Source organism: Orycteropus afer, unplaced genomic scaffold (genome assembly GCF_000298275.1).
Source record: "Orycteropus afer afer isolate SDZICR_OR568_19922 unplaced genomic scaffold, OryAfe1.0 scaffold00011, whole genome shotgun sequence".
In the NCBI taxonomy this organism is placed as follows: Eukaryota; Metazoa; Chordata; class Mammalia; order Tubulidentata; family Orycteropodidae; genus Orycteropus; species Orycteropus afer.
In genome coordinates this window covers 22,256,906-22,271,914 of record NW_006921598.1, presented here as the reverse complement: position 1 = coordinate 22,271,914, position 15,009 = coordinate 22,256,906, and the positions used below count along the sequence as shown (strand labels likewise).

The window sequence follows — 15,009 nt, the reverse complement described above, 5'->3', positions numbered from 1 at the left end:
TTGACAGTAGTAGCCGGGCAGCATCTAGTTCTTCTAGTTTCATGGACATATAGACTGAGGTTGTCATGGCCCACTAGTTCCCTGGACTAATTGTTTCCATGCATCTTTAGTTTTCTTCATCCTTCTTTGCTCTGGACAAGGAGAGACCCATTGTTGCATCTAGATGGCCGCTTGCAAGCTTTTAAGACCCCAGTCACTACTCACCAAAGTAGGATGTAGAACAATGTTTTTGTGTAATATGTTATGCCACTTGAGCTTGATGTCACCTGTAATCATGGTCCTGAACCCACAGGTCCAACAACTTGCTTCATCAGGGTGGTTGACTGTGCCTAAGAAGTTATCATAACTTTGCCCCCTGGTAGTTCTAGTTCTGTGGACATTCTTATAGCACATACTAATATGTATGTGGAAATATCATCTGACAACATTATATATGGTCAGGGGCAGGGGTATATTCTCTTTTGCCTAGACATACCTAATCATTCTATGGGCCTGTCTACCCATCTGTTTACTCCCAGGTTAATGTTTATTATCACTGGTAATGCAATATTATATATGTAGACGGGTTTATCTTTGCTGTCTGTATCTCTTGTGCACCTCTCTGTGCCTTTTCCTTAGTGTTACTGTGTTGGTCACTCACTTTTGGTATATTGCCTTTTCCTTCACCCAAATCAATACTTGTCTCTACCTATCTAGCAGTGTTCCCTCCTCTCACCTCCCATCCCTGGTAACCAAGAAAGTTCCCTTCCATATATAAAACTTCCCTTGACTTTTTACAATAGTGAACTAATGCAGTATCTGTCCTTCTGTGATTTCTTTCTTTGACTCAGCATAATGACCTCCAAGTTCATCCATGTTATGTGGTGTTTCACAGATTCTACATTATTCTTTAGTGATGCATAGTATTCAGTTGTATGTATGTACTATAGTTTGATTATCCATTCTTCTGTTGTTGAGCATTTAGATTGTTTCCATATCTTTGTTATTATGAATTGTGCTGTAGTGAACATTGGTGTGCATATATCTGTTTGTGTCTTGGCTCTCACTTCTTTAGGTTATACATCTACTAATGGGATTACTGGATTAAATGTTATTTCTATTTCAATTTTTTAAGGAATTTCCATACTGATTTCCACAGTGGTTGTATCATTTTAACAGTCTCACCAGCAGTGTATGAAAGTCCCAATCTCTCCATGTCCTTGCCAGCATTTGTTATTTATTCATACAGAAAGGCTTTGAATAGCCTGTGTAAGACTGGTGTGTCAGCTGCAAAATGTCACCTAGGACCCAGCCTCCTATCTTTCTCCTTGACCATCCTTAGCATATGGTGCTTATTTTCAGATTTGTGAAATAGTTGCTGAACCTCTAGGCATTATCTATGCATTTCTGCAAAGAAGAAAGAAGGGCCAGTGGCAAAAGAAGTTTTCCCTTGCCAGGAAGTGAAGCCTTCCTTAGAAAAACCTGGTTACAATCACATTGCCAGGACTGTGTCATGTGATCACCTCTAACTGCAGGGGCATTTGGGTAAACAGCAAAGGAGTATGGGTAAACAAGGTTTTGTAGCTGAACACATTACTTTCCTAAACAAAATCAAGCTTCTATTAGTAAGAAAGAAAGGGAGATTAGCTACTCGTTAAATAAGTTTTCTTTTCTTTTCCTTTTTTAAATGTGAGTTGAGGTACTATCTACTTATGGATAAATAGACATATGTGAAGGCAGCAACTTTTGCTCCACAGTTTATTCCTTCTCTGGGAGTTCTGGTGGCGTAGTGCCTAAGGTATTTGACTGCTAACCAGAAGATTGGCGGTTCGAACCCACCATCCACTTCTCAGAGGGAAAATTGGGCAATCTACTTCTGTAGAGATACTGCCTCAGAAACCCAAAGAGGGGTCACTGTGAGTTGAGATTGACTCGATGGCAGTGACTTTGTTTTTTTTTTTCTATTTGCTCAGCAAATTTCTTTTGTTATTGGTTATAAGATACATTTCATTTCAGTGAAGTTGAAACATGGGAAGAAGGAAGCTTTTTCTGTCAAAGAACTGACTGTATATATTGTTGTATTTAGACCCTGGGTTTATGCCCAACACCTGATGTGCTCTTGAAGGCTTCCTGTTGTCACTTGGGAAGCCTTTTTTAATTACTTGGAAACCACCCATCCAAATCTGTAGCTCCTGAGCTGGGTTGTCCCCCTGCCAATCCTATAGTTCTAGGCTCACCTTAGCAGAACTAATGAACAGCCCCTGCTGGTGTGACTCATCTTCCTTCCGGATACTACTGTCACGAACATCCACTTGAAAACTTCCTTCTCTGGTTAAATTTCTTTGACCTTGTTTATTTGGGTGATTTGCTGTAGTGTTAGCTAATTTTCTGAGAATTACTAGGGTGGTTAATGATTCATGTTAATTTTAATATTTTAATTTTCAAACATTGGGTCTGCTGAGGGGTTGGGACACAGACATATTGAGACACTGTTAATGGGAGTGTAAATTGGTGTGACCTTGCTGAGAAGCAGTTCAGCCTGAGTCCTTTAGGAGACTGAGCAATGTCTGGACCCTTTGACACTTGCGCTTCCTGCGTGTGGCTTTCTCTTTAAGCAATATTGATAGACACAGTTGAAGATTTGTATATAAGAAGTTCACTGCACAATGAAAATTAGAAGTATCCTAAATATCCAACAGTAGAATAGCAGTTAACTATCTACATGATGGAATTGCCAGGAAGATACTAAAATTAATGCTTTTTGAAAACTCTTCAGTGATGGGGACAGTTCTTATGACACATTTTTGAGTGAAAGGGCAAAGATGCAGTTATTTTTACCAAGTGTGATCCTGTGAAAAGAAAGACCTGTTGACTCTTCCTAAAACACAGTTAAGTTCCTATCTCCAGTTGAACTGTGGGAGATTATAGTCCAGTCACAAATGTAGGTGGTGTGTGTGTGTGTATGTGTGTGTGTGTGTGTGTGTGTGTGTAGAGCAGAGGAGTAGGGAAGTAAGGAAGCTGTGTATGTATTTTTGATCAAATCTCAACATTAGAAATGTAGGAGTTTTTAAGTAGCTACACTTTTTTGGGGGGAGCATGTTACGTGTATTTACATGGAAAATTAAAGTTTCATACCAGTTTCATTTTTAATCACTGTAATGAGCAGCATAGTGCTTAAGGCATTTGCTTGCTAACCAGAAGGCTGGTGGTTCAAACCCACCAGCCACTCCTCGGAAGGAAGGTTGGGCAATCTACTTCCCTAGTGATACCACCTCAGAAACCCAAGGAGGGATCGCTATGAGTTGGTGGACTCAATGGCACATAACAACAACAATACCAGCGTAATGAGCATATCAAATGTGTTAGCTACCATAGCATTCTACATATGGATAGAATCTCTAGATGCTATTCATTAATTAAATTTCAACAATGATTGTTTGAGCAGAGGAATTGCATAGCTTTTTTTTCTTTCATGCTTTCTGGAATTTAAAAAATTACAATCAAAGAAGCTGGATCAGGAAGTACATTATGCTATGCTAAGAAGTGTGTGTGTCCTCCCAAGGGCATCGGGGAGTCACTAAAGAAGGATTTTAAGTAGGAGGATTACTTGATTGATTTGACAAGAACACGTACTAGCTATAAGACCTTGATAGAAATTTCCACCTTCTCAATTTCCTTTTCTTTAAAATGGGAACAATAAAATCTACCTTACAGGGCTTTAAGGGAAAATTAAGCAGGATGGTGCTTTTTTTAAGCTGTAGTTTTGAAATAATATTATCACATTTCCCAAATTGCACATCCAAAACTCATTGTAGTTGAGTCAGATCTGACCCATAGCAACGCCTCCTTGGGTTTCAGAGGCAGTATCACTACAGAAGTAGATTGCCCAACCTTCCTTCCGAGGAGTGGCTGGTGGGTTTGAACCCCCAGCCTTCTGGTTAGCAGTCTAATGCCTTAGGCACTATGCCACTAGAGCTCCTAAAATTGCACATCAGTAAAGAAGAAAATGTTAACTTCTTTAGACGTGAGAAATAATTCAAGAAATTGAGATAATGGCAATATCAAATTAATTAGTGTATCATAACCATACATTAATTTTCTCATTTGGTAATATTACTGAGTTTAAGAATATCCTATTTTGCCAGCTTTTTATTTCTGGTCATACTAACTATACTGTATCAGAAATCACTCATAGACATCAACCCATTGATCAGATTTCTTATCAAATAGTGTGTAACAGCCAGCGACACATCTCAGTGAGGCTTTTCCAGGGGACAGGGAGAGATTGGTAGGGAGAGACAGTGATGTAAAAGTGATCTTTAAGCACAGCATATTTTTCTTCCAAGACAAGTGGCTGCTTGACCTCTCAAAGTTATTCTTTTTGCTGGTCATTGTCAAATTTACTTCACCACTTCAGTTTGTTCTGTAAGCAGATTTCCCAGAGTTGCTTAAAAAAGCAAACTTGTTTTCTCATGGTTTACATATTGTATTTAAAACATTGGATGTCATCACCCATCTAAATTATTTAATTAAAAAAGCCCAAATTCACTGCCATCGAGTCAATCCCAACTTATAGCGACCCCTCCTTGGGTTTCCAAGGCAGTATCTCTACAGAAGTAGATTGACTGATCTGCCTTCCGAATTATTTACTATGTACCAATAAATAAATAAGAGGGGTAACATTTTGAAAATATGCAGGTTTTTTTTTTTTTTTTTTTTTGTAGCTTTTCAAGAGCACACCTAACCCCTAGTGCCTGAACCACGAAAGGGAAAGATCAGAGTAATGAAAAGGGTTAAGAAATAGAGTTCTAAGTAAGATGGTGGATGTTGTTTACTCTGAAGAAGCGAAGAACATTTTTCTCTTGTGAATTGATTAAAGGATGTTTTTGTGACATTGGCTATAGCTGTGGAGTATCTGAAAGAGGCCGCTGATGGGAATAAAAATGTTGTTGATCCTGAGAATCATTGAAATGTTGACATCTCAGATGGGCTATACGTGATTTTCAAATAGGTGGAGGGAGCTTTCATGACTGCAAAGGTCAACTTCCTGAGGATGGGGGAGGCGTGAGTTATGGCCCATTGAGAACTAAATAAATTTCACCTCCATAGCCTGTTCTTTCCAGGCCATCTGATTTGTTCCCAGAGTTCTGGGGAGTCTAGGGGAAGAAATCACTGTGTTGGGACTTGCTTAGTTCTCTGTTGGACATCTTTTTTTTAAATTGTGGTTTGGGTGAAAGTTTACAGAGCAAATTCATTTTCCGTATAGCAGTTCATACACATGTATTTCACGATATTGACTGCAATTCCCCACAATGTAATAGCTGTCTTCCCACTTCCTCCCCATAGTTACCTTTTTCCTATGTCCTTCCTTCCCATGCACTCCCACCCCTGAGCTGTCTCCCTGTGCAAACACTGCCCTTCTGTTCTCCCAGGATTGATTGCTCCAAGGAGTGTATCTACTTGATGTAAATGTTCACCCCATAAGGCTGTCTGTTGTTTGGCTGGAAGCCACAGGAGTGAGTTTAGTTCCAGACCTGAAGGGTAACTGCGGCCATAATCTCAGAGGTCTCACCAGGCTCTATATATGATTTTGATTTTGTTCCACATTGTTTTTCCACTCTATCCAGGATCTCCTGCACCAATACCTCTCCAAGTGGTTCTGTTGGACATCTAATGAGTGGACATTGCCTGATGTCTGCATATGTCATCTCTTTTTTGGTATCAGTGACCTTTGACAATGAGAAGTCAAATGTGGTTCAATTTGGAAATATCGACATACTGTTTTTGATTAGCATTTCTCCTTATTTGTCTTCTCTCTCTAGATAAAGAAGAAGCAGCAGGATGTGGTTAGATTTCTGGAAGCCAACAAGATAGAGTTTGAGGAGGTGGACATCACAATGTCAGAAGAGCAGAGGCAATGGATGTACAAAAACGTCCCTCCAGAAAAGAAGCCTGCTCAGGGCAACCCTCTGCCCCCTCAGATATTTAATGGTGACCGATACTGTGGAGTGAGTAGCTCTATTTTTATAACACCATTTGTTTGTGTTACTTGAAACACATAGCCACCTGGAGTACATTTGGGTTTTTTCAGTGAGAACTGTGACTTCTTCACCCAGTGCCTATTCCGTCCACAAATCTTACAGAGGGTGAAGTTGAGAGACAATGTAAGTCCATGATTACAGACAGGGTGCATATGGGTGGGTGGTTGTGTGATATGTGAGTGCAGGTGCCTGTATGTCTATCAGTCTGCCTGTCTCTGTTTGTTTTGGAAAACGGGTTGAGAAGGGAAGCTGTGTGTATATTTTTATTGTGTTCCAAATGTTAAAGCATACATATTTGTCTAATATGTCAAGGATTATCTCACTTAGAAAGCAATGGGAATGTGACCCAAGATACTACTTCTAAATACTTAAGTATATAAATTACAAATCATAATGTTAGCAACAACCTTTATGTAGATTCTACCATTGACTTTGGCTTGTTCCTCTAACCTCCATCATGTTACTGGTAGGTAACTTCCAAATGAGAAGATGAGGTTATTTTCAACTGTGAAGTCTGATCAACATTTTAATTAACACATTTTTGAAGACAGAATAGAAGGGATAATTATTCTTGAATCTTTATTTTATCCCTCTATAGTATAAATAACTTCTATTAGCTGATTATAAACCAGACTTCCTTATTTTTTTTTTTTTTTAATGATAATGAGCCTGATAGATGATTATGAACATCTAAACTATATTAGGTACCTTCCTGGTGTATGTAGAAATAACAAGATGAAATCACTTTTCTATCTTTCTTTTCTCTATATATGTTAAAAAAAAAAAAATGAGAAGTTTCTTTCTAGTGAATACATTGAGCTTGCCTTTTAACATAGCTCTAGTGTGTAAATTAGTGTTTATTTTGGAGACCTGTACTTCAGGTTCTTGAAGAATGGCATGGAGAAGTCAAAGAGGCTGCGGTGCTGCAATGCTTGAGATGAAATTAATATCTAGTTTGGACAAAAGGGAAAAACAGTATGCTTTTGGTGGCTTGAAACAGTTCCTTCCCCCTGTGTGCTTAAAGGAATATGAGAAGTTGAACCATGAAGGCATGAATCAGTTGTGTAGACTTCTTACCTACATGTCGTGGGGAGAATTCTGAACATGGTACTAGGCATTATTTTGAGTTCTAGGACTACCTCACATTGGCTATGACATCTTTGGAAAGTCATTTCTTTCTTTAAACTTCAGTTTTCTCATCTTTCAGCAAAATATCTGTCTTATTTCATAAGATGCTTGTGAGCGTTTCTAAAGCACTGCTTAAGTACATTAATTTTTATGCAAAAATAAGGATTATTTTGTGGGTTTCTTTTTGTTTTTAACTTTTTATTGTTATTTGGGTGCAAATTTACAGAGCAAATTTGTTTTCCATTTAACACATTTAAAATTTGATTTGTGACATTAATTGCAATCCCCACAATTTCTACTTCTTCTCTGTGTTAACCATTTCCATTTGTCCTTCTTTCCTATCCTGTCCTGCCTTCTGAACTTTATCCACTGGACAAATGCTGCCCTTTTATCTTATATAGTTGGTTGGTTTAGGGAATATGTGCCTCCCTGGTGTTACTGTTTATCTTATAGGCTTGACTATTGTTTGGCTGAATATTAAGCCATGGAGGTGGATTAAATGGTTAAAGGGTGACTGAAGGTCATAGTCTTGGGAGTTGTACCAGTTTCTGTCAGACCAATAAGCCTGTTTTTCTTTTTATTATTATTATTTTGAGTTTTGTTCCACGTTTTTCTCCCATTCTATCCAGGACTTCCTATTGTGATCTCTTTTAGAGTGACTGGCAGTGGTAGCTGGGTATCATCTAGTTCTTCTCATCTCAGGGTCATGGAGGCTGAGGGTCATGGAGGCTGAAGTTCATGTGGTCTGTTAATTCTTTGGACTAATTGTTTGATTTTCTTCACTCTTCTTTGCTCCTAATGGAGAGAGACCAATTGTTGTACCTTAGATGGTTGTTCATCAGTTTTTAAGACCCTAGTCTCTGCTCACCAAAGTAGAAACTTGTCTCTGTTAAGCCATTTGACCTTGATATCCCCTGATACTATGGTCCTGAGCCCCCAGACCCAGTGACTGATTCCCTTAAAGTGTTTGGTTATGGCTAAGAGGTTTTCATAACTTTGTTCCCTGTGGAGTTTATTAATATCATAATTTTATGTTTTATTAGAGAAAATATGCAGAAACCAAGGTCGTATCCCATGCATGGTTACAGACAACAGAAAAGTACTCTTAGGTCTACAGACAAAATGTGGTAATAGTTGAAAATGTTTGTAAACTGTTGTGGTAGTTGAAGGTGGTGTGTCAGTTTGGGTGATTTGGCATCTGGGTGTAGTTATTCCCTGTGATGAGATTGGATGTGGTGTAAGCACTTCCATAGTGGAATCTCTTGTGAGCAGTTAATCAGTTGAAGGAGCGTTGCCTTCAGGGCATGGCCTGCTTCCAGTGTATATAGAAAGGATCCTGCGTTTGGTTAAGTCTTCATTTCCAGTGGAAAAATAGTTTTGTCGTTCTGCTTCTGTGAACATTACAGCCAAAAAAACTTTATGGAGCAGTTCTCAGTAACACAGAAGGCCACTGTAAGTCAGAATTGACTTTATGGCACAAGACAATAACAATAGTAAAATACTGCTGGATGGCTTAAAACAAAAATTTGGCAGTTTTCCATCTGTAGGACTTTGAAGGTGTGAAAATGTTTTTTTCTGGCTTCATAGTTGAGTGGTAGTTTGGCTGAGTGTAAAAGTCTAGGTTAGAAAGAATTTTTATGGAGTTGCTTCATTATCATCCAGTTTCTAGAGCAGCTATTGAGAAGTGTAATATCTTTATCCTTCATCTTTTGTATGTGATCTGTTTTCTGTACAGGTTTTTAGGATCTCTTCTTTATATGTGTGTCCTAAAATTTCACTGTGCTGAGTACTCATTGGACCCTTTTAATCTAATAATTTTATGACTGAGTTATTAAATATGTTTTTATATTTATTATTTCTTTGAAAGTTTTCTTCCCACCTTTTCCCCTGTTTTCTTTCTCTGGAGTGCCTATTAATTGAATATTGGGCTTTACATTGATTCTTTCATTGTCTTATCCCCACCTTTACCCCCTCTCCACCCCATTATCAGCCTCTTGGACTTTTTATTCTACTTTCTGGGAGATTTTTAATTCTTTCTTTGAATTTTTTATGTAGTTTTTTTCCCCTTTCCTGGTCCTTTGATTGTTTTCCTTTTAACGGTTTTATGTTATTATGATATGAATGCAAGATCTTTACTCAAGGGAAATACTAAATGTGACTTTAAGTTTTCCTCTGTTACCAATATTGTCTCTGTTTCCACTAACTTCCTTTTTGAGACTGATGGGCTTTCTTCATATATCTGTTGATCCTTGTCATTTATTCATGTAAGAGATGAGCTGACTGGAAGCTGTGTGAGTGCCTGTATATGCATGATACTTGCTGCGTGATAGGCTTCACTGTGGAATGATTGGGTCGCCTGTTAGTGTTTTCACTGTGAATACTGACTGACGGTAGCACTGTAGATCTTTTCTTTATGTATCTTTTCTGTATCTATCTATGAAAGTCCATGTATTTCCAGGTTCCTTCAAGGGGAGGGAGGTGCCCTTGGGGTCTAACTTTTTATATGGAGTTTCTAGCAATCTCTCTGTTTTCTACCTTTCCCCATGTCCTCACCTACACAATATCTGATGCCTCTAATTCCTGGCCTTTTCTGGGACCCCATAGCTTGCTTCTTGTTGATGTTCCTTCTGTAGACACTGAGGTTTGACCACTTTCTCTCTAACTTCCCTCACCTTTTCTCCACACATTTCCTGCATAAGTATGGTTTAAGACTAGTAGATGTCTCCTAGTATTATCAGAAATGGAGTTTGTTTCTTTTTTTCATTCTCCTTTGTAGTTTTGTTGGCTTTTCAATTGAGAGAGGGTAGGGACATCTTTGCTTTATTGTCATAAAATCAGAAATCTTTAGAATCCTTTGAATAGGAGAATGTGTGAAAGAATCTAATGTGAAATGAAGTTAAGCCTTCTTTGGTTTTCCTTTCTTTATGACTTTCTAAATCTGTGTATTGTTGCCCTGTAGGGTCTCTGGGAATTCTTTCAGGTAGACTGTCTGGAAGCTGGATAGAGGCTTATTTAATCAGTAGATTAAACTGTGCCCAATAAATAGTATCTTCCCTACTTGAGCAGTGTTTGCCCCATGGTGGTGGTGACAGCAGCTTCTGGTGTATGCACGCCATCATTATAGTCTTTTCTGGCAGGGGTTTGAAGGATGTGGTGTTCTTAGCAAATGTGACTTTGACAAAGCATTAGAGGAGTAACTGACCACAGGCTTCATTCATTCTGCTCACCCCACTACCTTGTGCACCAGTGATAGTTTGTGAGTGGTCTCATCTGCTTGCTTAACCTCTGGAAATGTACCACATTTCAAGTGACAAGATTCAGAAAGCCCTGCACAGTCTCCTGTTTCCCGGAATTGGCTAGAAATTTATTACTTTATTTTAAACTGGATAAGTTAGGCTTGTAAGTCAGAATAAGCAGCTGCTAAGCTTCTTGGTCGGAACTCTGGTGGTGTACTACCTACGGCATTTGACTGCTAACCAGAAGGCTGGTGGTTCAAACCCACCAGCCACTCCTCAGAAGGAAGACTGGGCAATCTGCTTCCATAGAGATACTGCCTTGGAAACCCAAGGAGGGGTTGCTATGAGTTAGATTTTTTTTTTTTTTTTTTAAGCTACTTGGTAACCAGTGTGGACAATTCTTCTCTCTCATTTAGCATTTAAATATCCTGCCTTTTTGGGAAGAATTTCCTGCTGTTTGGAAGCTTTGTGGCATGACTAATCAGTTTCTCCCACCCAGAATTTGAGCATGGAGGGCAGGTGATACAGAAAAGTCAGTTGGAGGGTATTTGTGGCACTGAGGATCCAGAGGTGGTGGGGGCAGTGGAAGCAGTAGCTGCTGTCCAGATGAGGTTGATCCTGGGGTGTGGCTGGAGTTTGTTCCTGGCCACATGAATGCTGAGGCTCCTGACTGTTTTCTAAACTTACTCTCCAGCTTTTGTGTGGAGTCTGTGAGTTCCCCACTATCCCTCCAGGAAGTTCCTTTTATCCTAAGTTGTCAGTGTGCCTGTCATCTGTTTGCAGTCAAGAACCTGGGCTGACTGGTCTTGTTCATTCCTTGGAATGTCCCACCATGACCTAGAGTCACCTCAGACTGTGGCTGATGGGATCCTAAGGTCAACACCCCAACACCTTGGATTTTAGAAAGCTCAAGACCTGATATTCAAGGTTTTACAGATTTATTCTCTCTCTGAAGGATTCCTAATGGCACATTGGTTAAATGCTCAACTGTTAACTGAAAGGTCAGTGGTTAGAACCCACCTGTTCCTAGGCGGGAGAAAGATGTGGCAGTCTGCTTCTATAAAGATTTAGAGCCTTGGACACCCAGTGAGCAATTCTGCTCTGTTCTGTAGGGTTGCTGTGGGTCAGAATCGACTCCATGGCAATGAATTTGGTTGTTCTTTGTTTTGTTTTATTTATTTATTTTTTGGGGGGTTATTCTCTCTCTACGTTACTGGTATGTGCAAAATACACAGAAAATTAAAACACACTCATATGCACAAAAGGAAAATAGCTACTCCTGTCTCATTTCTCTTGTTCTTCCCTGTTCAGAAAACAAATGCTTCAGATTATGTTTTGTTTTTTAACTGGTAGAAGTAGAAATGTAGTCAAGTCTCATTTACCTGGTGACACATGAACCAGTTTGTGGGTTAACAGTCAAGGGACAAAAATATACAGTGGTCATTCAGATAGCTTAGGCAAGGTGGGGAAGGTTTGGCTGTGGGTACCAATACTCACCGTCACGCATTGGGTGCAGGTAGGGAGTAAAAGGGAATGGTGGAACATGTGGCTGGAGTTACTCACACAAAGTCCTGTCTGATAACAAAGAAAGGACTGCTCAGCTGAGAGACAGATAACAAACTATTTTTGTAGAAATTAACCTTTTGAACATTTTACATGAAGTGATTTATGACTATTAATGTTTTAAAATTATTGAATTATTTGTCTGCACTTTGAGATAGTATTTGTGGAATGTTAAATTTGTGCTCAAGCATAGGATGTGTTGCAAACCAAATAAGGTTACATTAAAGCTATTAACTGGTGTTTAATTAGTGATTTGGGATTGACTGTGCTTGCCTCTGACCATTATTACTTTGGTTAATGGGAGTGTAAAGTAGGCTGGAAATGGATTAGACTAATCTTCAGGAGGAACAGAAGGAATATATGACCAGCTGTGAGTGGCATCTCTCCCCCACCTTCCCTTCCCATGAAAGGAGACAAGCATGTTAGTCTCTTCTAAGCTCTGATGGAGGCCCAGAAGTGCATCCCAAGTGTACTTTAATATTTGCAGTGTTATTGTTCCCAAGAGTTCTCTTTATGTAAAACGTTTGAGAAGATTGTCTTGGAATTGTATATTTTAAATGTTTGGGAATCTTTTCTTAAAGCATGGAAAAACTGCTCCCTTAATTATCAGTTTCTACAAATCTCTGATACATAAGATTTCATTCAAAAACGATTATTATATTTATATTCTTAAAATCAAGAAACTGAACTAGTTAGTCTTATTCTGTACACCCACACATTCATACACATACACACACTCACACGTGAATATGTTTTTGTTTGTTTTTTTTAAGTGCTCACGCACTAATAAAAGAAATAGTCTTTTGCAGAGGTCTCACAAGAAGTGGTTGCAAAGAGATAGTTAAAAGTTTTGGTACTGAGTTAATTGATCATGCAGCAGCATCTTATTATTATTCCTTAGTTTCTTTTTCCCCCCAACAGTAAGACATGTGTGCTAAATGCAGAAAATTTGAGAAATGAGAATAGGAAAGAAAGGAGAACAACCAGTTTTACTTTTCAAATAAGACTGTATATACCCTTTCTTTTACTTATAAAAACTCACTGCTATTGAGTCACATCCAACTCATAGCAACCCCCCCTTGGGCCTCCAAGGCAGTAGCACTATGGAAGTAGATTGCCCAACCTTCCTTTCGAGGAGTGGCTGGTGGGTTTGAACCACCAGCCACCAGCCTTCTGGTTAGCAGTCAAATGCCTTAGGCACTATACTACCAGAGCTCCTTATAAGTAGCTCTAAATTTTTTAAATCATAGTTTTTGATCAACTATATATAGTATTTTGTGTCCTACTTTATTTTTTAACAGATATAGTTTCCATGTCATTGTAAACGTATTTTTTAGAGGTTGCATATTATTCCCCTGAGTGAATTATCATAATTAACTTAATCTTCTCCCTACTGTGGCCTATTTAGTTTGTTTCTAGTCACTGGAAACAATAGTTCATTACTGACAAACTGTTCTGTAGAGTGCACTACATTGAAAGCTGTTTTTGAAAGTTCATTCTCATTAGAAGCTATTCCCACTCCTCTTCCTCTCCTTATGGTCCATTGTCAACAAAACTGTTTTGGGGTATACTGTGATCAAGATATAAAGGGTTACTATTGGCAGTCCCAGAATTTGGATTCAAGGTAAAAGAAAAGCTAGTGGAATGAAAACTAGTGAAAGTTGATTACTATACATGTGTTGCTGGTAAAACCAGACTTCTCAGTGGCTGAGGATGCCCAAAGTAATAGAATGAAGATGCTTATCTTCTCAGAATATCCATTTGACATGGAAAGTTGTATAAATTTTCTATAACAAAGTAAACACTATATTATGGGGTAAGATGCCACTTTTTCATGGATAAAATAAAATAGAAGACTGCAAAGGAATGTCACTTTTGCAGGGGCTGCTTCAAAATATGTTCTGCAGTCCTCTAGATCAGGGTAGGCCACCTAATAAGTAATATTTTAGGTTTTTCAGGTCACGTACTTTGTCACATACTCTTCTTTGTTTCTTATTTTGCTCTTTGTTTTTGTTAGGTGCTTTCCAGTCAATTTTCCACTCATAGAGACCCCATATGACAGAGTAGCACTGGCCCATAGGCTTTTCTTGGCTGTAATGAACTCTATAAAAAATGTAAAAGTCATTCTTAGCACTCAGGCCCCCCTACCATTTACCCGTGTCCTAGCTGACCCTTTATAATTCCTTTTGTCTTTGGGGGCTCTTTGGTGATAACATTTGTAAAACACTAGATTAGCTGTTTCCTAAATCTCCTTCGTAAGGATAAGGTATATCTCCTGGCAGAAGAGAATAGAGCATAATGTTGGACAGGATCTTTGGCCTAAATCATAGCCTGAGTAAATTGTAGTCTACAGTAATTACGTGTTGGTAGAACATTGGTGGTCTGTTTAGAGTCAAGAATGAAAAAAAAAAAAGAAAGCTAATGTCTAAAATTTTCATCTTTATCCATATGTTATTTTACTTGAACTTCAAGACAAAGCTCTGAAAATCACCCCCACACTCATTTCCTAACCTCATACACCCAGTTGGTTATGAGAATTTTAACTTCCTATAGAATTCTGGCCTATTCTTTTGCTCACAACTCAATTTAAACATGCCTTATTGTTAAGCTTCGTCTAAGTAACTGGGCCACCACCCATTTGTCAGTTTATCGTACTGTGGTAGCTTGCATGTTTCTGTGATGGTGGATACTGTGGTACTGGTATGTCAAATACCAGAAGGATCAGCCATGGTGGACAGGTTTCAGTAGAGCTTCCAGACTAAGACAAATTAGGCAGAAAGGTCTGGTGATCTATTTCTATAAATTAACTATTGAAAACCATAAGAATCACAACAGAAGATTTCCTGACTCACTTGCTATGGACATGTCATCAGGAAGGATGAGTTGCTAGAGGAGGGTATGCTTGGTGAAGCAGAGGGCCAAGAAGGGTGAGGGAGACCCTCAGTGAAATGGATTGGTACAGTAGCTGCAGCGATGGAATTGAACATGCTTGTTGAAAGGATGACACGGGACTGAGCAACGTTTTGTTCTGTTGTATGCAAGGTTGTTACCAGTTGGAGTCC

The 15,009-nt window shown here is 38.8% G+C and overlaps 1 protein-coding gene across 1 annotated transcript in view; it reads left to right on the top strand.

Annotated features, from left to right (window-relative positions):
- The first annotated feature begins 274 nt into the window (after positions 1 to 274).
- The window catches only part of SH3BGRL2 (SH3 domain binding glutamate rich protein like 2), a 33,632-nt gene continuing 18,897 nt past the window's right edge, over positions 275 to 15,009 (top strand). The window contains exons 1-2 of the mRNA XM_042782279.1: positions 275 to 325; positions 5,802 to 5,987. Coding sequence (XP_042638213.1) covers positions 275 to 325; positions 5,802 to 5,987 — 237 coding nt within the window. The remainder of the gene's footprint in view (positions 326 to 5,801; positions 5,988 to 15,009) is intronic.